At 39.0% G+C, this 22,703-nt stretch overlaps 1 protein-coding gene across 2 annotated transcripts in view; it reads left to right on the forward strand.

The window, feature by feature from the left end:
- SERGEF (secretion regulating guanine nucleotide exchange factor) overlaps positions 1 to 16,669 on the forward strand; it is a 231,699-nt gene extending 215,030 nt beyond the window's left edge. For both annotated transcript variants that reach the window (XM_051965428.1, XM_051965429.1), the window contains one exon: positions 15,831 to 16,669. In XM_051965428.1, coding sequence (XP_051821388.1) covers positions 15,831 to 16,102 — 272 coding nt within the window. In that variant the 3' untranslated portion in view covers positions 16,103 to 16,669. The remainder of the gene's footprint in view (positions 1 to 15,830) is intronic.
- The last annotated feature ends 6,034 nt before the right edge of the window (positions 16,670 to 22,703 follow it).

A 22,703-nucleotide genomic window follows, 5' to 3' on the forward strand; every position in this document is an offset into this window, starting at 1 on the left:
GATGCTGCTGAGTGACCTGATCAGAATCTTAGTGGATGTTCATTTGGCGTAATAACAATAGCAATACTATTAAGAATAATAGCTAACATTTACATATTGCTATATAAGTATTTGGGATGTCAGTGTTGGGAAGGATCTTAGAAATCATTCGGTCCTCCCATTATCGTATTTGTAATAATGTGTAATACTGCTCAAAATAATGTGATCACAGATCCACTAAACAGCAGAGGTTCTTGCTTCTCTCCCTCCCACCCCCATCAATTACATCTTTGTTCAGATAGTATCAGTCTGTCCCATTGAGTTTTTAACTTTTGTTGTTACCTGAGATCTAGTCTAGTAGGAAGGATATCCATCCATCCACTCTCCAAGACTGTCTTTTCACACAACAGACTATCTCTCATTCTTATTTATCACATTTATGGAGTACTTAATGATCTATAAGATCTAGGTGACATAAGTAATATAAGAATTATCATCCCTGTTTTACACATGAAGATGAAGCCCAGAGAAGTAAGGGAAAACAAAGGCAAGATTAGCCTCAGATTTGAGATTGACTCAAGCCTCCAATTCCAAGTCCTCCATGATCTCATCTGATCATTAATTTGGGATAATATAGACTAAAATACATATTGATTGGGTTGTTGAAGGAGCTAGAAACTATGCCATTTCAGAACAGACTGAAGGAACAGGGGAAGAGCTGACATGATGGCTGCCTTCAAGGTCATCCCTTTATCGAGACTAGATGATCTTGAATCCATTGAGATTGAAAATAAAGCATGGGTAGATGATGGATGGATGCCGAGTTCATTCAGGAACCCAGAATTGTAAAGTCATCGATGATCCTCCACAACACAATATCTCACTCTCCTCCAGAGTGTGGTGACAGGAACCTAGGGGCAATGACATTTATTGTCTCCTGCAGTCACAGAAAATTATTCTCTGTAGTTAATAAGCCCATTGAGACCACAGCTCCTGCAGGGAATGCAGAATTCAGGAAGAAAGTCAGTCCGGGGGGGAAGGGGGTGGATCCCTTGTTTGTTAAAAAAAAAAAAAAAAAAAAAAATACAAAACACAGAAAACAGGCCATGTTTGCACCTAGTAACTTCTAATTCTGTCGTCTCCAATTCCCAGACCTAAGAATAGTTAACCAAAGCTGAGCTGCCGCACATCTCACCCTCACACTGCAGGTGACTACGAAAATGTACCCACAGCAACAGCAGCAGCTACAGCAGCAACAGCAGCAAAAGCATCACTTTGGGGCCCACATGGAATCTAACACTTGGGCTGACATCAAGGACCGGAATGAGAGAAGGCCTTCCATCAACTCCTTCCCCTCCAGGCTCTATAGAATTAGGGTCTCCAGTTTCGTCAGTGTAAGGAATTCCTTTATATCATAGTAGCTGAGAATGTCTTTTGAACTGGAAGGGGTTATTTTATTATAGTAATGCAAATAATCCCTTATCTCTAGAGAGCACTTTATAGCTTATAAAAACCTTTTCACATCTCTTATCTAATTAAGAAAAAGTGATGTTGTTAAAAATATGAGTTCCTAGTCTTCATAGTCCATAGTGTCACCTCCCCCAATTCACTAAATTACTGATTTCTCCAGCGTGGTCCCAGGCAGCATCTGTGGTAAACTCAAGTTTCTTGCTTCCTGGCTCAAAGATCTTCCCATCACATCATGCTGCTACTGTAATATTCAATAGCATTCCTTAGCTTATATGTTAGGTACCAACTCCATTTCAGAAAAGGGAACAAGATGACTAGTCATGATCCTTCCCTTCTCCATCTCTGGCAACATGGGAATCACAGGAAGTCTTCCAAGTTTCTAGAGGAAACATCTCTACTTCTCATATGGGAATTTTTATGTCCCTGGAGTCACTTTTGGAGGAGGTTAAGAATGATCTGTTGTCCTTTCTGTATTTATGAATTATTCATTCTATGGTTCTTCAGTCGACCTTGGAGCCTGAAGTAATGAACAAAATCATAGTCTAAATGTGGCCAAGTAACTGACAGTAGCCTGGAAAAGCTTTTTAGTTGAAAGTTAGAAATTCTGTACTTGGGGTGACATTTTATGCTCATCCTATTTCCAGTCATCAGGGGCTGTTCTGATTTTGGTCCTGGTCCTCAGGGACCTGGGGTGCTTCTTTGTTTTGAAAGAACCAAAATGTCTTATGTGTCTTTAATCACCGTGAGCAACACTGAAGCTTATCTAAAGACTTTTAAGAGCTTTCCTCTTTGTACCAGAAAGAAAAGTGTTGGGCCCAAATTTGGAGAAATCCAATAGATACCAATAGGACATTGCCTCAACATTTACTATCCAAAAAAGCCCCATCAGTTTTCAATTTATCTCTCCTCCAACTCTTTTCACCAAAAGGTTGTCATCCACCTTGATAGAATTACCCCTGGGTCATATCCATTCCTGGAAGAAGAACAAGAAGAGTGATTTTTCCAAGATTGAAGAATTTCCTTTAAATTTAAAGGGTCATCCATATTTAACATGTATAGAATTGCTTGCCAACTGGGGGGGGGGTGGAGGGAGGGAGGGGAAAATTCAGAACAGAAGTGAGTGCAAGGGATAATATTGTAAAAAAATTACCTAGGCATGGGTTCTGTCAATAAAAAGTTATAATTATTTTTTAAAAAATTTAAAGGGTCATTATTTCTGCCCTAAGTAGGCCCTAGAGAGTATCTTATTGAGATAACAGTTGAGAGTTGAATACTGGGGCTCCAATGTCAGTGTGTCATAGCCATAGTTGGGGCGGGGGAGAAATGACAAGCACGCCTTCTTAAATATCATAAATGTCTCTACTTTGTTTCAAAAAATAATTTAATGGATTACATCTTGAGACCATACATGACTAGAGAGCAGGTTGCAGGCAAACAAATAAAGGTATTTAGTAAACTGCAAATCCAAATGTGGCACAACAGCCAAAAAAAAAAAATCTAATGGAAGTCCAGTAATGTAAATATAGTGTCCAGACCAGCAGAGTTTATCATCCTTCTGAATTATTCCCTGTTCTAACTCTATCTCAGATATTCTGATCCTTTCACAAGGAAGTTCTAGGTACCCCAACTTTAGGAAGGATATGGAAAAAATAGAGAATAATCAGGATGTTGAAGGGTACAAGTTCTATGTCATTTCAGAAAAAAAACTGAAGGATCTGAGGAGATACAATGACTGTAATTATCTATAAACTGCATCGTGGAAGGGATATTAAACTTCTTTTTTTTGTATCCAGAGGGCAGAAATAGAAGGTCTGGGTGAGAACTAAAGAGGGAGATGGGTTTGACTATTTAAAAAATGACTTTCTAATAATTCTGTCTAATAATGGAATGTTTTCATTGTAAGGCAAAGTGTCCTCCAAAAATGTCCTCCATAAAAAAGCTAAGGCTGCATAATTCTATGATAAGGTTGTTATGAAACCTGAATTCAAAACCAGCCTATGTGACCATGGGCAGGTCCCTTAACTTCCATCTGCCTCAGTTTCCTCATCTGTAAAATGGGTATTATAATAATGGCACCTACTTCCTAGGGTTGTTGTAAGGACAAGATGAAGCAATTTTGGGGAAAACTCTTTGCAAACCTTAAAGCACTTTACAAATGCTAGCTATTATTAAAAGAGACTTCTATACTATTAGGAGATTGATACTGTTAACTTCTAATAATTCCATGATTCCGTGAATCCCTCAGGCAACAGGAAAACCACAGATATGGAATCACAGACTCACACTTCCATTACTCGAGGAACTTCAAAAGTCATCTAGTCTAACCCCTGCCTCTCCCATCATTTTACACATGAGGACTTTACAGATGAGTAAACTGAGCCCCAGAGAAGTTAAATCATTAAATCAGACTCATGAGTAGCCTTCTGGGAATTTCTGTGAGATATCTAGCATCTTAAAAAACACATTAAGGTGGAAAGAATCTTAGCTTAAGTGACTTGGGATCTTAGTAAGGGAGCCTAAAGGTCAGTCAATCCAACCCCACCTTTTATGATAAAGAAACTGAAGAGGAGAGACTTTTTTGTTGAGCTAATGAATAGCAGATCTGGCATTCTATCTTCAAGCAAAGGAGAAGGGAGATCTCAGTATTGCTTGTGATAGCATAGGTTTGCTGACTGTAGACAAATGGTCCCTCTGGTCTTCACTCACCCCTCACATATGACTTCACATGGAGGTTTATGGAAACTAATCCAGTGTCATTTCTGGGGGACTCTCCAAGGAGAAGCCTGTGGATGCTCTCTGCTTTAATCTTCCCATACAAATGTGATTCTTCTCATGTAGCCGACTTAGTTTTTTTTTTTTCCCTCTGACCTTTCTTTCCATCTCTTCTTTCATTTTCACAAGGGCAGTCATTGACCCTATAATGTATTCTTGTGACTAAAAACCAATTACTCTCCTCCCCTAGCAACATAAAAAAAGGTCTTCCCCCAATTGTCCTTTCAGAACCATCACATCATCAAAATATTCCCCATTCTCTGGGAAGAGTTTTATCTTATAAAAAGCAGCTCTCAAACTGAGGTTAGGGAGTGGGGAAAGAATATGGTACCAAGAGAGTGTTTTATATTGTTTCTGCCTCATTGTCCCTTTGCCCAGAATGAGGTAGGAGTGACCTACAAGCCAACTAGATTCAAGGTTAAAGAACAAATCTATCTTAGAGCAGTTATATTTCTGATAAAAAAAAATAAAGCATGGCTTCATGGGGATTGATGAGGATGTGTCAGGGAAGTTTTTTATTCATACAAGGGATCTAGAGGGACTAGCAGTGGGGAGGATGGGGTATTTTAGCTGCTCCCTCGCAGCAGAGAATCTCAGACCTTCCTGTTAATTTAATACCTCCCAACCATCCCCAAAGGGCAGGTAAATGGTGTAGTAGATAGAGTGCTGGTCTAGGGTCCAGAAGATTCCTTTTCCTAAGTTCGAGTCCAACTTCACCTTACTAGCTGTGGGACCCTGGGCAAGTCAAGAAGGAAATGACAAACCACTTCAGTGTCTGCCAAGAAAAAAACAGTCACAAGGAGTCAGACTTGACTGAAAAACGACTGAACAATAAAGACAGCCCCAATTATGCCTGGGTATTCCCTCTGGTAAAGTAGAAAAAATTCTGGCTCTTGAATCCTTGGGTTCAATTTCCCCCTTGATGCCTTTGTGACCTTGAATAAAAGTCACAACTTTCTTGGGTCTTCATATTTCTTCTGTACAATGAAAGAGTTAAACTAAATGGCTGAGGTCCCTTCCCTCTCTAGATTTATGATCCAGTGATCTCTCACATCCAGTCTCTAGTACAGAGTGGCTCCAGTCTCTATCTTGCACTGACCAACCTCCTGGACAGCTCCTCCCTTGCCAACGTCCTCCTTAAAAGATGGCACCTGGAGCTGAATGTGACATCCCAGCTACAGTCTGAACCTGACAGAAAGAAGCAGGACTATTGCTTCCCTTGATCTGGATTGTTATCCCTACATTACTACCTCCCTGAGGTCATATTGGCTTCTATTGGTTGCTCAGTTGACTCATATCCATATTCACCCATTTCTTTTTTCTCTCTGGTTTGGTTTTCCATTCTGGCAGCCCAAGCATTACTTTTCCTAATGATTGGGTCACATTTGGATTCTTTTGGCAGCCAAGTTGCCTAGTGGATAGAACATCATGCAAGAAGACTTGTATTCAAATTCAGCTCCAGATGCTTGTATCACCGTGGGAAAAATCACTTAACCCCTGTTTATTTCAGTTTCCTCATCTGTAAATTGGGGATATTAATGGGACCTACCTCCTAGAGTTGTAAAGATTAAATGAGGTAATAATTATAAAGCACTTAGTATAAGGCCTTGCACTATATAAATATTGTTGTTATTAATATTATGATTATTTCATAAAGATTTTGTTAAAACAAACACAACACCAACTTTTATGTTCCTCTTTTAACTCTCTGAATCTCCCTTTCTCCTCTCCCCTCCTCCTGGCAGAAGGACAGCCTCTGCTTTAGGTTTCATCTTTCATCTCATATGATCGAAGATGATGGTGTGTTGTTTAAAATTATTCTTCTGGTGTCTTGTGTTTCTAGCATCTCTACCCTGGCTATCACTTTTCTGCTTTCATTTCTATCCAATCATGCTGTGTCTTTGTACTCCTCCTTAGATATCTGGCTGGCAATGATTTTCCTTGAGAAGGCAAATATGTACTTTTATTCGAAATGCTCAAAGCATATCGGACTATGAGTGTGAGCCAGCATTGCGGGATGCTGCTGCTCCCAGGATCTGGATGCTTTCCAAATCCAAGTCATTGTTCCTTTCCCAAGTATAGGGCTGCAATTACCCTACAAGAAGGACTTGTAACATCTAAGATCTGTCTCTATCTCTCTGTGTGTATCTCTCTCTATCTCTGTGTATTCCTGTGTCTCTGTATTTCTGTCTCTGTCTTTGTGTCTCTATGTTTGTTTCTCCATATGTCTCTGGCTCTGCCTCCCTCTGTCTTTTTATCTCAGTCTCCTATCTCTCTATCTCTGTCTTTCTCTGTCTCTCTCTGTCTCTGTCTTCCCCCCGCTTCCCTTTTTCTCCCTTCTTCCTTCTCTCTCTCTCTCTCTCTCTCTCTCTCTCTCTCTCTCTCTCTCTCTCTCTCTCTCTCTCTCCAGTTATACAGGGACACAAAATCACGAGACTAAAACAGCTTGGAATTTCATGCTCAGCCAGTGCCAGTTACGCAGACTGTCCTGGGAAGATTCTCCTGTCAGCGTCTTCTAGCCTATCAGATATCTCTGTCCAGCTCACTTGTTTTTTACATGTCAGGGTCATCCCTGTCTGAACACTAGCCATGATAACTCTACAATTTTACTTGAAGTAAAAAAAAAATTCTCAGTGAAATTTCATGAGGACTTTTAAGTGAAGTGTAGAATCATAGACTGTCAGAGGAAGGAAGACCCATATGTTATAGATTGAAAAACAAAAGGTCCAGAGAGGTAACTTATGTACTCCTGCCTCTCTTGTCCTAATATTCTTTTCATAGGTGTTTCCTATTTGGAGGGAACCAAAGAATTTATGCTGAACTCTGTAAAGGAGTTTTGGTGATGAGTTCTTTATTTTTTAGTTAATAAACCCATGGAGAGAACATGTGAAGCTTCTGAACCGGAGATACCCTCCATGATATAGGAATATAAAGCTCATACCTATGTATTATCAGCAAAGACTAGATGAAGCACAATAAAGTTGATTCTCTGGGCTTATGGATGTCACAGGGGACCAAGCAGATCTAGAAGAGATTTATCTGAAATTGTGTGGAAAGGGATCCTAACCAATTTGGAGGGAGGGAGCTTGTGCACCTGCCCAGTACCGTAGTGTGTCATAAGTGAGCAGGATGGAAGTATGAGAGGATCCTAGAATACCAAATCTCTGATTTAGAAGGATCTCAGAGGGAATCTAGTCTAACCGCTTTCATGGAATTCCCTCTAAACCTCTCATTTATACCTTATTTAAAGACTTCTAGTAGTAGGAAACACACTATTATCAAGGTAGCCCATTCCAAGGTAGCTCCTATTATTAGGCCATCTCTCCATATTATTTGTAGTTAGTTGCTTGTCATTTCTATACCTATTCTTTTTGACACTGAGTTTAGCAAGAAGCTCCCTATGCACTCACATTGGTACAAATCATTTGTGATTACAATACTAAAATTTTGTAAAAACAAAAACAAAAAAACAAACAAAAAAAAACCCTCTCATATTGGATCAACTTCCAAGAAATCCAGGGCAGTTCTAGATGGACAGTGGCTGGGCCTGTTAAGTATCTTCAAGCAGGTGTGGTGCTATATATCTGTAATTCCTGTTTCTAGGAGACTGAAGTTGGTGGATCTCTTGAGCTCAGGAGTTTTGAGCTTCAGTGGACTAAACAAATCTTAGAATCAAATTTTCCCAAAGAGACTGTGTATCTCATTTAAGTTCTTAGACATACAATCAAAAACCCAAGAAGAACAATGCCAGTTCATATACTACCGAATCAAATACTAACTGTCCTTTGAACTAAAGATTGAGTTAGTCAGGCTCTACCCCCAAACCTTCTTGTAAGCAACTCTAATTAATTACATAAATAAAATCATTGCTTAGCCCCCCTAAGACACAGTTCTTTTGTCTTTTTTGTCATTATAATATGAGTGAGTTGGAGCCATGAGAGGTCATATATAAGATAGTTCTATTCTGATCAGCCCATTATGGTGCTTACAAACTGGCAGGCAACTCATTTCTGTTCTTGGCACTATCCCCAGTGACTTGACTTGGATGATACTGAAGGAGTAAGGCTGATGACTTTTCACAAATCTGCCTCACTTAAGTCCAATTCATATGCAAATCAAAACATCATTCCATGCTGTCTTTGGACCTCTTCTAGAAATACTAAGGATGAACAACAACTACGACAGTTAAGGGTCTCCATATTGCCTACTTGAAGCTCCTCAGTATAAATTCTTTGTGGTTTCTATTCCATTGCCCCTACAATGATTCATTCTTATTCAGGGGAAAGAGGACTGGCCTGGGAATCAGGAGACCTGAGTGCTAGTCTAGGCTCTGATGCTAGAATTTGATATTGGGTAAATATCTTTTCCTCTTTGGAATTCATTTTCTTCTGTAAAATTTTTATTTAATTGTATCCAACTCTTCATGGAGTTTTCTTGGCAAAGATACTGCAGTAGTTTGTCATTTTCTTCTCCAACTTATTTCACAGATAAGCAACTGAGGCAAAATAGGTAAAGTTACTTGCCCAAGTCATGTAGTAAATAAGTGTCTGGGGTCGGATTTGAATTCAGAATGCCAGGCCTAGTGTTCCATGCACTGTGGTGCCACCTAGCTGCCTCTTTGTGGGGGAAAAAAGATGAATTGGATGCTCTTTAGGCATATTTCCAAATTTAGTATTCTGTGAATCTTAACATCCAATTTGGAAAAAGCCTAAACTCCAAATGGATTGCAACTTATATGGGAAATTAGTCCCTTCCATTCCTGAGGATCCCAACCTTATGGCTATTAACAACCATAGAACAAATAGAAAATTACACCTGGAAGAGCCTAAACAGGTGATGTAGTTCAGTCATTCCTGGAAAGATGAATTCCAATTTTTCAAATTCAGCAGGTGATCATATATGGCTTTTTCCTGAACACCTCACTCAGTACTTCCTGAAGCACTTCATTTCATGATTGTACCACTGTGATTTTTAGAATATTCTTTTTTTAAGATTTAGGATATTCTTTATTATATATTGTATATTTAATAATATTTTATAAATATTATTTATTTTTAGATTAGAATATCCTTTCTTCTATGGAACTGCTTCCCTGAAAATTCTACCCATTTTTCCTAGTTTTGCCTTCCAGGGCTAAGCAATTCTAATCTCCATGTGATCACCTTTGAAGTTACTGAAGGCAGTGATCATATCCCTGCCTAAGTATTTTCTTCTCCAAGCTAAGGACCCTTTCTTTAGAAACATACCATTTTACCTCAAGAATTTTCATGGCCCTATTTAGGTTGGCTACTGTCTCTTCCACTCCCTCTAAAACTGAAAAGAAAAATGCAGGCTCTACAGATACTGTTTTCCATTTCTTCCTTTATATCTACATTTGTATTTTCTTATCTTCTAAAAGTTATTTTATTGTACTTATGTCTTGGTCAACAAAAGTTATAAAAAATTGAGGAGAGACATCTCCATCTTTATCTCTATTTCTCTCTTCCGTTTCACTGATACGATCTACCATTATAAACATTTACTGAGAGCAAATGTATAAAACTCTGTCTCCTTCCTTCAACTTTAAAGAACAAAGAACAGGGATGCAATTTATTTTATTGGACTTTTTCAAACTGACCACTTTATTAGAAGCTGAACCTGGTGATCTCTTCTTACACAACATCCCTACCCCAGAAATTAACTTCCTTTTGGAATTTTGCTTACCCATCAATTAGATAAAATCTAAGTTCCCCCCATAGAAACCTCTACAATTTCTCGATATCTTAAATCTATTAGAGCATGTATGGTCAATGTGAAACCATGAGTAGATAAATCCCACTGTAAGGTCAGGCCTTCTAAAACATCTCTTCTTTAAGAGAAAACTCAATTCACGTGGCACAAATGTTCGGTGGCTCTGGAAAAAGTAAGGACAGAAATTGAGCCTCAGTTAAGTTCTCTAGAAGGAAAGAAAAAATGGAAATGCCAGCTTCAATAGTGTGGGAAGCTTGGAATAGTTTCAATGAATATCAGTTCTCGGTATACATTTCTTGATCTTCCATATTCATCCTTCTAACTAGACTGCCCTACTTTTTCCCCTTAGAGGAATTATAAACATCATACTAGCCCTCTCAGACTTAGCAAAGTAACTTTGGGACAAGAGGGAACAGGACTCTTTGGAGCTACTTCAGAAATAACTAGCTCTTGAGATTCGGAGGTACAGTAATATTGTACATATTCACCTTTTGACTGTTTCTGGATTTTTCTTGGTCTGGTCCTCTCACCATAGAACTTTATTCTTGCTTACCCCTCCTATCCAGTGGCAACATTTCCCTTGGTCTTTTCCTTTCTGTCTCCTCCCTTGCTTCCCCCGTCCCCTCCATTCATCTTTCATTATAATTTGTTACTCCCCTCAGTCCCAAGTAAGTAATGTCATACAATTGAGATGTTCCTAAAATGTGTATATAAAGGAGATTTCTCTGGATATCATACTCTGTTCTAAAGCCATATAGGGAATGTGCTGCAGCAGAGACATTTCTGCCTTCCTGCTTTGTGTATGAGGAACATATTGGAGAATTTCCTTAATCTTATAACCAGGATTATAACCTGTCAATAAAGATGAGGACAAATGATGCAACCAGAAGGAATTTAGAAAGCAACTGTAGGGATTATATAAGATCTAAGGGTACAAGTGGGATTTTCTTCCCTGCTGCCAGTGGAAAGTAAGGACTTTAGAAGACAAAGAAGGATTTCAGGAGGGATTAAAGAGGTAGGATTGAAGAATGAGATTTAAGATACAAGAATGATGGGCTCTTACAGATGAAATGCATTTGAGATGTAGAAATATATATACATATGTAGGTATATGTAGAGAGATATAGAGATAGATAGATATGTATGCATGTATATGTTTATCTAGAAACTCCCAGATCTGAATAAGAGGACTTGAAAGTGAAAATGGAAAGGGGGAGAGATGCTCAAACATAACTATTAAGCCATCTACCACAGGTAAGCCATGGAAAAAAGACCAGTGGAGATGTCTAGTAATTTATCAGAGATCATATTAAGAAAAAGGATAATCAAAGTATGTATAATTTCAGATGCACAAATCAAAGTGCATGGAACGTATGTAATAAAGTGAATCCAAAAAGAGAGAGATAAGTACTGCCTTGTTGACATTACTGAAACTTGGTGGGATGTGACTCATGAATAAAACGCAGCAATAGAGCTCTATATCCTACTCAAATAGAACAAATTTGGAGAAGGAGAGGTCCACTACATTGTACATACAGATGATAAATGCCTAGGTATAAATCTATGTGCCAGACCAGGCAAGTGTGACACACAGTATTTAGGCAAAAATTAGGAAAGAGAAAAATAAGCAATATCATGATAGGATTATACTATAAACCACCTGGCCAGGAGGCAGAACTATATGATAAGTTCTGGAAGGAGAGCACAAAATTGGCATGAATATTTGCTATAGTAGTGCTGTAGAATTCTGCTATAAATATTATTGAAGGACTTTTTCTAATAAAAGCAGAGCAGCTGAGCAACTCTTAATTTGCCTTGCTGATGATTTCCTCCTTCAAAAGGATAAGAAGAATTCTATTCTTAGCCTGGCTTTGAGCAATAAAGAGGAAGTAGTTATTAAAGTAAAGATGATGGGAATCTTGAGGATGAAGTGATTATACTACCTCGAAGTTCAAGATAGATAAGAAGAGAGCATCCTAGGTTCAAGGACTCTCAGAGTTGGAATGGATTTAAAAGGCCACCTGCACTGTTTAGAGTTGACATAATGATGGAAAAGCACGAAAGAAGGTAGACCACCTACTTAGCTGTTCTTTTGTTTGCTTTTTTCTACCAAGGAGAATTGTTTTTAGATTTGGGAATATGAAACAAATAGGTTTAACAAGTAACTGAAACCCAAAATAAATGAAGAGATTATTTGAGACCATCATATATCATCCAATCTCAAAGAATTTAAATATTCACACCCAAACAACAAAAGTCCTGAAAGAACTTGAGGATATGACTGCTGAAACACTGTCAATGATCTTTGGAAAACTATGGATAATTAGAAGGGTATCATAGCATCAAACAAAGGAAACTAATGACAAATGGGTATATGCTTATTTATTGATTCATTGAAAATACTGTCCAATTTTCAAAAAAGGGAAGACTGTAACAAGTTTTAATTGGACTTCAATAATGCATTATGAAAAGAGATGATTTGAAACACTTGGTGGGGGGAACCCAGTGATCTGTAAGAGGCAATTTAAACTCATGAAGAAAAAGTCATGCGCAGGGTGTAGTGGTACATACTTATAGTTTCTGCTGTTGGGGAAACTGAGGCTGATGGATCATTTGAGTTGGGCACTCTGATTCCTATGTTATTAAGGCTCATGGTGATTTCGTCTTTTAAGTCTGGCACCAATATCTTTAGCATCTGAAAATGGAAGGCCACCAGGCTGCCTAAGGAGGGACAAAAAAAATGGAGCAGGTTAAAGTTTTTGTTTTGATCAGAATTGGAATTAGACTTTTGAATGATCACTATCCTTTCATTCTGGATGAAATTTTTGATTCAGTCTCAAAATAAAATAAAATTAAAAACAAATCATAACAAACAAATCTAATTTTCCTTTATTATTGAGTTTACTAGACTGATAGAAAAGAGACATACTCGAAATATACCTCAATTTCAGCATACTATTTGAAAGATTCTATCTCATTTTTCTTGTGGATAAAAAAAGATCTGGACTGGATGATAGTGCAGTTAGTTAAGAGTCTAAACTAGTTGATTATAAACCTGGAGGGAAATCCTTAGCTATTGCTTTGAGGTGCTGTCCTTGGTGCCATTCTGCTGAAAATTGGTATGGATTGCTTGTGTGAGGACTAGATGGCATAGTTATCCCTTTGAAGATGTCCTATAGCAGAGAGCAACGGCTACTTATTTGGACAACAAAATTGGAATCCAAACACATCTAGAAAGGTATAAACTTATCCCCCTCCCCCCCAAAGAAGAGACAAAACTTAATGAGGGTAGATGAAGGTCTTTATTTAAATTCATGACCTAACACGTAAAAGATAATTAATAAAGTTTGTCAATTGAGTTAAAAGTATTTAGAATAGAAGAGGTAATATAATGCATGAGTACTAGGGGGAGAGAGTTTTGATAGACTACAAGCTATATATGGGTCATTGTATGACACAGCAGCCAAAAATATTTTTTTTCATCTTAATCTGAATTAATAGGAACATTGTTTGGATTATTAAGGAGGTGATAATCTGTCCTGATGAGAATTCTTCTGGAATATTGTATTCAGGTCTGAGTTCCACATTTTGAGAGATGATATTGACAAACTGCAATGAATCCACATTAATGGTGATGGGAATGGAGATCCAGTTATTAAGAAATTGACAAATAGTCCCTATGAACATTTGGGGTGGCTGCTCTAATTTTGCTCATTTTGAGTTTCCTTGGGCTTAATTCAATTCTACTTTGCTCATAGAGCACTTTCTCTGATAAGGGCATGCCCTTCAGTAGAAAACTAGATTTTACCTTTGGAAAATGACTGCAGAGGGGACTTCTGTTCTGTTCCAGATGAAGGTTTTGGCAGATCTATTTAGATGCTTGCAATTCTGCCATCCTGTACAATAATCAAATGAGCCACAATAGCTACAGTCTTCATAATAGCCACGTGAGCCACAATGCAGACAGTTCTGTCCCCTGAATGTCAGTACCAGGCACAAAGTAAATGCTTAATAAATGTGACTTCTGGCAGTGCCAAAGAGAAGAGGTGACTTTCTAGAGTCATGTAGTGAATCAGCTGAGGAGTGAGGACTCTGTTGCATGTCACTCTCTCTAATTAGGTGGCTTTCTAGTCATCCCTCCTTGCTAGAGTAAAAAAAAAAATCCTTGAAATCCTATGTTCTCCATAATGAATGCTTTCCCTGGAATGAACATTCAGGTTCCTGCCCTGAGTGGAGGGCCCCATTTTTAAGGGCAGGGTTTCCTACTTAGTAGAGGTACAACAAATGTGCAGGCAAGTCCCTTCGTACAGTCATGGGCACATGGAGATCACAGCAGTGTGAGTCTGTGAAGACAAATATCCATTGTGGACCAAAGGATTTTGAGTTTAGTAATATGTCGTCCCCACAGATGACATTGAGGGGTGAATATTTGGAATTTGTGTAGTATAAAAGAGGTGAATAAGATGTGTTGACTTGTAGAATACTAATGATACTGGAGATAAAATCTGGGAACCCCAGGATCTTGGAAAAGGCAGAACTCTTATAGACACACAGGGTGATAATGATGGAGACAATGACAGCCAAGATCTAGAAGATAGGGATTAAGTTATGGTTCTGTCACCAAGTCACTGTGTGACCCTCTCTATAAGTCTCAGTTTCCTTTTCTGTAAAATGAGAAATTTGGATTTCTCTGCAACTTGTATATTCTGTATTTCAGCACTTCCCTGAAGAACTCATCACATAATATAGTGCATCTTATCCCTCTGTACTAGACAGTAATCTCAGTGAGAGCAGACTTTGTCTTATCTAATCTTTGTACCCATCCAGGTGCCGAGTATAGGGTTATGCACACAGCTGGTGTTTAATAAATGTTCACTAAATTGAGTCCCATCACAGAAGAGTAGACTGAGGTCCACAGAGGATTCAATATTTAATGAAGTCTGTGGAGCAACTTTTTAGGCAGTGCTAGAACTGGAAGCAAGGTCTTATTGTCAAGGCCTTTTTGATATATTTCTACTTTAGGATATACTTTTATTTTCCATTTGACAGATTCCATCCCCTTTCATTGGTTCTCTTCATCTCTTGCCAAGAAAAGCCTGTCACCAGGCCTAAAGATTTTTCTGATGTGCCATTGAGAGCAGCATGCTATCCCATGTACTAGAGAGAAGGATTTCTTTCTTTTTTTATCAAAAGCAGTCGGATGAACTCTTCTTTGTCCAACTGCCCAGCACAGTCCTGTATCAGTATCCCTTGGGTGTGAGGTCAGTAAGCAGGGATGTCCCCGGGGGTCTTTATGAAGCCCCTGAATTGCAGCCTCTGATAGATCCCCAGCTTTGGCCTTCTGGATCATCCCTCAGTCTCTCTAGAGAGTGAACCATTTGGTAGGAGGATAGGAACCTGCTGGTTGCTGCCTTGTGGCCAGGCCCTGCCCCTCCTCCCACCCCTGCTCCTGCTGCTCGTCAGCTGGTATAGCTATCTGGGGCTGGGCACATTGCCCAAACCAGGTGGTGAACTGGGCCCAGAGCCACCAGGCCTCCTTCCTATCCCATATAAATGCCTTCCAATTGACTTGTCTGCCAGCAAGAATGAGCCCAGTCCTTCTCACCCATCCCCAAGTCCAGAGTCCACAGGATCAAGGGATTAACCTTCATCCATAAACCAAATTGACAGACATCTTTCTCTAACCTAGAGGATGATGATCAATATTGGTATCTTTCTTCCTCAGAGACAAAGAAGTCCAGGAAGATCCAAGAGAGTGTTCTATGCTAAAAAGTAGGAGAGAGCCCACGGGGGCTAGCAAAGGCGGTCCAAAGCCCAGAGCTTTGCCCCGCTGTTTCTAGAGGACAATTCACGTTTATTGTTTCTCCTCTTTCCCGTAGGAAGCTCCTGTTACTCTTGGGGCTGGAATGAGCATGGCATGTGTGGAGATGGTACTGAAGTGAATGTCTGGGTCCCGAAGCCAGTGGAGTCTCCAAGTTTAGCCCTGTGTCTTCTTGTGGGTTGTGGAGCTGGTCACTCTCTCGCTGTTGGCCAAGCCCCAGCCTTGCCATCATTGCACTGGAGCTCCCAGGACACAGAGTCAAGCCTGGAAAACACACAGCAAGAGAAAGCAAAGGGAAGAAGCACAAACATTGTTCCCACACCAAGCTAGTGTGTCCTAAAAAAGGAGATTTCATGCTTAAAGGACCTTTTAATAAAATCGATTTGGACAATTTTGTGGACTTGTTCATTGGGACACAGCAGGTAAAAAGGGGTAAGTATTTAGAAAGTGCTGATCATTTGAACAGCAGCTGGATGAGAGACAGGGAAAATGCAATTTCCTGAATATCCAAGAAACTTTACTTTTCAGCAAATGAGAATGAGAACAAAGGGACATCATTAGCAGCTTTCAAAAGGTAACAAATTTTAATACACATGGATTAGGGAACAGGGATTAGGGTTCCATTGATTCTCAGATCACCTTCATCTTCCTCCTGGCAGCCTCCAGTGGTGCTGAAGTCAGTAGCTCCTTCATGGAATTTTGTTTTTGCAAAAGACTTCAGAGGTTATCTAATAGAAAGATTTTTAACTTTTTGAGTGTCATGGAGCCATCTGGCAGCCTGGGAAGTCCTTTTCTCAAAGTAATATTTTTATGCATAAGAATAAAATACATGAGATTACAAAGGAAGCTCATTATATTGTAATAGAGTTATCAAAGTATATATTTTTAAAAGACAAATTCATGGTCCTGGTAAAAAATCTTTGATGTAATCAACAAACGGTATGATTTCCTTTATGCTGGAAAGACTGGATTTTGTAAGCACTCATCTATAATTTTCCATCTTTATGTTGTATTACTATGGGTTGGTAAAGTAATCTGTATCCTCCAAATGTGTTTGTGGATACTGCTACTGGTGACTCATTTTTGTAAAACAGATCATTGATGAAAGCACAGCGCAGGAAGAGACCTCCCTCCAACTGATTAGACGGGGACAAAGGAGCCGAAAGCAAAAAGCCCGAAACATCTGCATCCCCAATAACTCTGCCATAAGTATGGGTTTCTTTTCTAGCCAGAGATTACCAGGGCTTAGAATGCCTGGGCCAAAGAGAGTTAGCCCAACCACAGGGCTCCTTGCTTGCCTTGCCTTGACTCTGAATATTTGAATTGGATTCTGCAATTAGGTCATCACCTTCCTCTGGAGGGGTTCTAATCTTGGATACATAGGCTATGTGATCTTCCATTCCCTCCCATTCCCAGGTATAAGACCAACCAGAGAGTCAGGAGTCCTGGGTTCCAGCTCCAGGCCCGGCACAAACTATTCTATAATCTTGAGCTAGTTTTTGTTCCTCACCGAGCCTCAGTTTCCTTCTCTGTTAAATATGCCAATTTAGTTCAGCCAACCTTTGTTAAGCTCTTTCTTTATGTAAAACTAGATTAGGGGCTGAGATATAAAGGTGGATTAGACACAAGCCTTGCTCTCAGTGGGTTTCAAATCAAATAGGGAAAGAACATGCACACATGTGAACAGTCCCACGGTTCTGCCTGCTATACAATTCCACTTGGATGATTTGTTGGTGTCCTAAAATCAGAATATTCAAAATAGAATCCATTACTTTCCATCCTAAATTCTTCTGTTTTCCAAAAATCCCTATTTCTGTTGAGGATATCACTGTCCTTCAAGTCATCCAGGTTTATAACCTTAAACTCATCCTTGATTCTTCCTTCTTTCTTAATCCCACACTCAATCCAGTTGATAGCCAGTTCCCATAGATTCTACCTCCACAATTGCCATCTTTCCTTCAACTTGGATGACAGCCTAAGCACTTCAATTCCACAAACATCAATTAAGGACGTGGGATGGGCAAGGCATTATGCTTGACATTGGGAATAAGAATGGTAAGTAGACTGTAATTTCCGTGAGCCAGGGATTGTTACATATTTATTTTTATATTCCCAACTCTTAGCACAGTGCCTGATACATGAGGGACTTAACACATCATAGAATCAAAGAACTAGAAAGTACCTTAGAGGCTATCTAGTTCAATTCCCTTATTCTAGGAGGCTGAAGTACTTAGTTAAATGTCTTGCCCAAGATCCCACAGGTAGTCATAAAAGGTGAGATTGGGACCCAGGTCCTTTGATTCCAGAATCAATACTCTTTCTAGAACACTAAAACATTGGATGAATTGAAGGAAAAAGAAATGCACAAATAACTATGATGTAATTTATAATATAAGTGTGAGCTCAGGCTTCATGATACCTGAGTTAGTCCTGGAAGGAAAAGAAGGATTTCAGTAGCAAGGAGAGATGTGTGATAAGTCCATTCTGTCATAAGGGTCAGCTTGCATAAATAAGTCAGCATAAGTTAGAATTTGGAGGGGGGACAATTAGTAGTTTAGTTTAGCTTGAGCATAAAGTGCAGAATATAAAAGCAAAATGTAAACTGGAAAAGGTAGCTTGGAATCAGGTTGTGGAGGACCTTGAGTATTAAGAGTTGATCTTTTATTTAGTAAAGAATGGAGAGTCTTTATTGACTTTTGAGCAGGGGAGTGCAGTTTGGCATGTGCCTTAAGAAGATTAATCATTCTGTCAGAGAATGAAACATATATTAAGAAGGCTAGAGCTTAGAATCAGAGAGATAAATTAGAAGGCTACAGTCTAATAGACCAGGCAAGTGATAAGGTGAGCTTGCACTAGGTGAACTAATAAATAGGGAGTGGATTCCAGAAATATTGTTAAAATAGAAATGATAGAAATAGACAGTGGATTGGAAGACAGGAGATGGAAAGAGGACTGAAAAAACAAGGATAATTCTAAAGTTTAAAACCAGGTCGAATGGGGATTTGATGTTGTCACTACAGACCTGAGGAAGCTAGAAAGAAAGGAAGTATTTGGGGAAAGATTCCAAGTTCATCTTGAGACATGATGAGTTTGAGATAATTGGCAGGATATTTGCTGGGGATAACAATGTAGGAAATTAAAAATATATGATCAGAAATCAAGTTACAGGTCAAGGTGGGAGATGAAGATTTTAGAAGCCATCTACAGATAAGTGATCACTGAAGCCTTGAAAATGAATAAGACTATCAAAGGAGAGAGTATTAAAAAAAATAAAAAGAGCAAAGTACATGGAGAGATAGCTGTATTTATGGGATAGAAGGAGAAAGAGGAGCCTTCCAATCAATCATAGGTGAGAGAATTGTAATGGCATCCAGTGGAGGAGAGAATATCAAGAAAAAGGAGGTGTCAACTAGAGTTACCAAAGTGAAAAACAAAAAAAATAACCCTAACAATAAACTTAAGCAACAATAAATTACAAACAATAATAAATTATTACAATAAAATTAACTAATTTATTGATAAAATGATCCAAGGAAATGTTTCCATTATTTATATTGTAAAAAAAAAAAGTCAAGGAAAACAAGCCGTGGGGAGAAGGGAGCAGAAAGGGGCTTTGGATTTGATGATAAGGAAGTCATTAATGATTTGGGGGAAAATCTTATGGCAAAGGACAAAAGGAATGGTGAGAAAATGGGAAAATTAAGAAAAAACATTGCTTTTTCTAGAAATTCAGCACGAGAGATAAAAAATGACAGGAAGATTTTTAAATAGGGGATACAAGAAGTAGGAAAGGAGAAAAAAGGAGTAGAGAAGAAAACTTGAAGATGAAAGGAGATGGGAATGGTTGAAGGAATAAGAACTTAAAAGAAAAAGAAAGAGTTGGAATTTAAGGGTACAAATAGAGGTATTTAAATTGGTAAAAGGGAGGACCATTTCATCTTGTGAGGGAAAGAAGAGAGGATAGATTAAGACAGTTTAAAATATGGTAAAAAAATAAAGGAAGGAATTCAAAATGATTGGCTTAAAACTTTTCAGTAAACTAGAAACCGTTACCTTTTATGGGTGGAAGAATGAGTTAAGAGTTGAGGAGAGTAGAGAAAGTTAGGAATATTTGTGTAAAGATAGAGAGAAAACCAGAGATGAAGAAAAGCATTACCATGGAGTGGTGAGGGACCATTTGAGGTTGGAAAGCGTGGATTTATAGAATTGATCTACATGGTTTTATGACTTCTTACATTATCACTTGATGGTTTGTCAGTAAATAACAGACAACACAGATTGTGGGGGTTTAGCAAGCTAGAAATTGCAAGGAACAGGGAATCCAAGAGCAGAAAGCAATGCATTATTTAAGTAACTCTCCCTAGGCCACCAAGGTGTGGGAATAAAGCCAGAATAAGGATATTTGAGTAGGGGAAAAAGGGTAGGATCAAGAAATTGGAGGGTATGATGAAGGTGAAAAGCAGGTTTGAATGGGGAAGGAGTCTAAAGACAGAAGGTTGAATTCAATGAGGGCAATGTCAATTTTAAAATGGAGCAAATTGAGGTATTAATGACATCTCAGATTGGCTTGTTTCAGTGGGTAACTGAGGTAGAGTGGAAATGGAAGTCACATATTGAGGAGATCTAGGGGTTGAGAAGCTAAGATGTTGGAAGGCTCTTCCAGATGAATATTAAACTCACTGAGCATAAAACCAAAGGGTAAACTAGAGAGGGTCGTTACAAGCCATGTGTTGAAGTTATTAAGGAAAGTAAGAGACTGTCTTGGTCTTCATTCATGATTTCACAGTGACAGGAGAGGGTGATAGAGTTAGTTGTTATGAATATCAAAGGAGACAATTGAATGAAAGCAACAGAACAAAGATCTGGAAAAGGCAATGGAAGATCAAAGAAAGATTCTAACCTCATCAAGAGGCATGAGAGAAGAAGCATCCAGCATAGCAGGGAAAGGGGAAGACCATGATAGCTTCAGGGAAAACCCTGAAAGTTTTTAGTTAAAGAAGAAGAAGCGGAAGAGACTGAAGTTGAAAGAGAGTCAGTTTCCAATAGTCTGAGAATTAGTTCCTCAGATCCAATGGAAGTGATAAGGAGGGGAAGATAGGGATCAGGACAGGGAGGGTATGTGAGGAGGTAGGAAGGGTGAAGAGATTTCTATCAGAGTCATTATGAGTTTTGAGGATTAGGGGAACAGGATGCTGTGGAGTAAACTGGAGGAACAAGACATCCATGAAAGTACTGAGTAGAAACTTGTAGAATTAATATTTGGATCTTTCACTGTTGGATACAGTGAAATTCTTACCATATGCCTGTTGTTTGGTTCCTTGCCCCTGTAGTGATTCACTGATGATTCAAGTTTTACCCAATTTCAAAGGACCTGGCTATCTCACAATGACATTGGGAGACGCTGAAAATTCAGTCTCTAATCCCACCCATCCCTTGAGATTCATCTATCTATGAAGAAGATCTATTCCATGACCATTATGGTCCTCCCTGACCTGTTTTGTTTTATTTTTTAACTGAGGCAGTTAGAGTTAAGTGACTTGCCCAGGGTCACACAGCCAGAAAGTTTTAAGTGTCTGAGACCACATTTGAACTCGGATCCTCCTGACTTTAGGGCTGGTGTCTATCTAGTACACCATTTAGTTGCCTCCTGATTTGTTTTTCTAGAGCACTAGACTTAGAGTCAGGAAACCCCACTTTTGATGATTACTAGCTTTGTGACCCTGAGTAAGCCATTTCTCTGTATTTTATCATCTGAAAAACAGATAAAATATTATATAACATAATCATAGAATATAATAATATCACCCACCTCACAGGGTTGCTGTAGAGAGCAATAAGATCATATACATTGAGTACTATGTAAAACTTAGAAGTTTAGCTTAAAAGTGAACTACTCTGGTTATTATTACATCTCTGAGTCTGTCCTTTTCTGTTCTATTTTCAGCAGTGGTATGTATATATTTTGCATATTCTCCTAGGCTGGATGCATCTTAAATGCTTACAAATTATTTAATATGAAGATGTGTCTACCTATATGATCTTGGGCAAGTTATCCAGTTTCCATCCATAAAATGAAAGACTTGGCCAAGTGTTCTCTGGCTCTTCTAGCTTTAAGTCTGTGATTCTGGATATGATCTCCATTCATAATTCCCACAGATATACAGAAAGAACTCTAGAAATCCTTGCTGAATGACTCAGGTCAGGCAGATGCCCTCCTTTTCAACATTCTGGCATCTGTCCCATTTCCCTTCCAGGTCATGCAGAGAACTCCTAAGAAATTTCATCGCCTCCTTGTCTTTCTGGCTCCTGCCTGGCCCTGGAACTCCCCAGTGATTGATGGGAAATAGCATTTCTATTAGGGAGTGGAACACTGGGGTTAGAGTCTGAGGGCCTGGCTGCAAAGCTGTGTGGTCAAGAGAAAGTCATTTGCATCCTTCCCGGTCTCAGCTTCCTCACTTGTCAAATGGGGGCAGTTATCTTTGGACCACCTACCTGATAGAGTAGTCCTGAAGATCCAGTGAGATCACAGGGGCAAAGTGATTAATGACACATTTTGTTTGATACTTCAAGGTGGACAAGAAATTTTTTGACACTAAATAGATGTCAGCTGTTAGTGTCATCCTCCAATTCCATAGCACAATGTACTGGAGCTTATAGTTAACCCATCCTCTCTGAGTATAAGTCAGGGTTTCAAAAAGAAACTAAATTCTGATCGCTCTGAGTTACCAAGCTGCAGACTCATCACTCTAGGGGGAGTGGGAATGTCTTCCACAGGCCCAAGGTCCATCCAGGGCAGCCAGCCTGCTTCCCTCCCCCCTTTCTCCCTTTCTTCCTTCTTTTTGTCAGCAGATGTAGGGAATATTGGCTTGTTACACACAATATCAGGCAGAATATAGAGTAAATTTCTGAAGTGATGGGAGGATCTTATCAT

Source organism: Antechinus flavipes, chromosome 6, assembly GCF_016432865.1.
Source record: "Antechinus flavipes isolate AdamAnt ecotype Samford, QLD, Australia chromosome 6, AdamAnt_v2, whole genome shotgun sequence".
Lineage (NCBI taxonomy): Eukaryota > Metazoa > Chordata > Mammalia > Dasyuromorphia > Dasyuridae > Antechinus > Antechinus flavipes.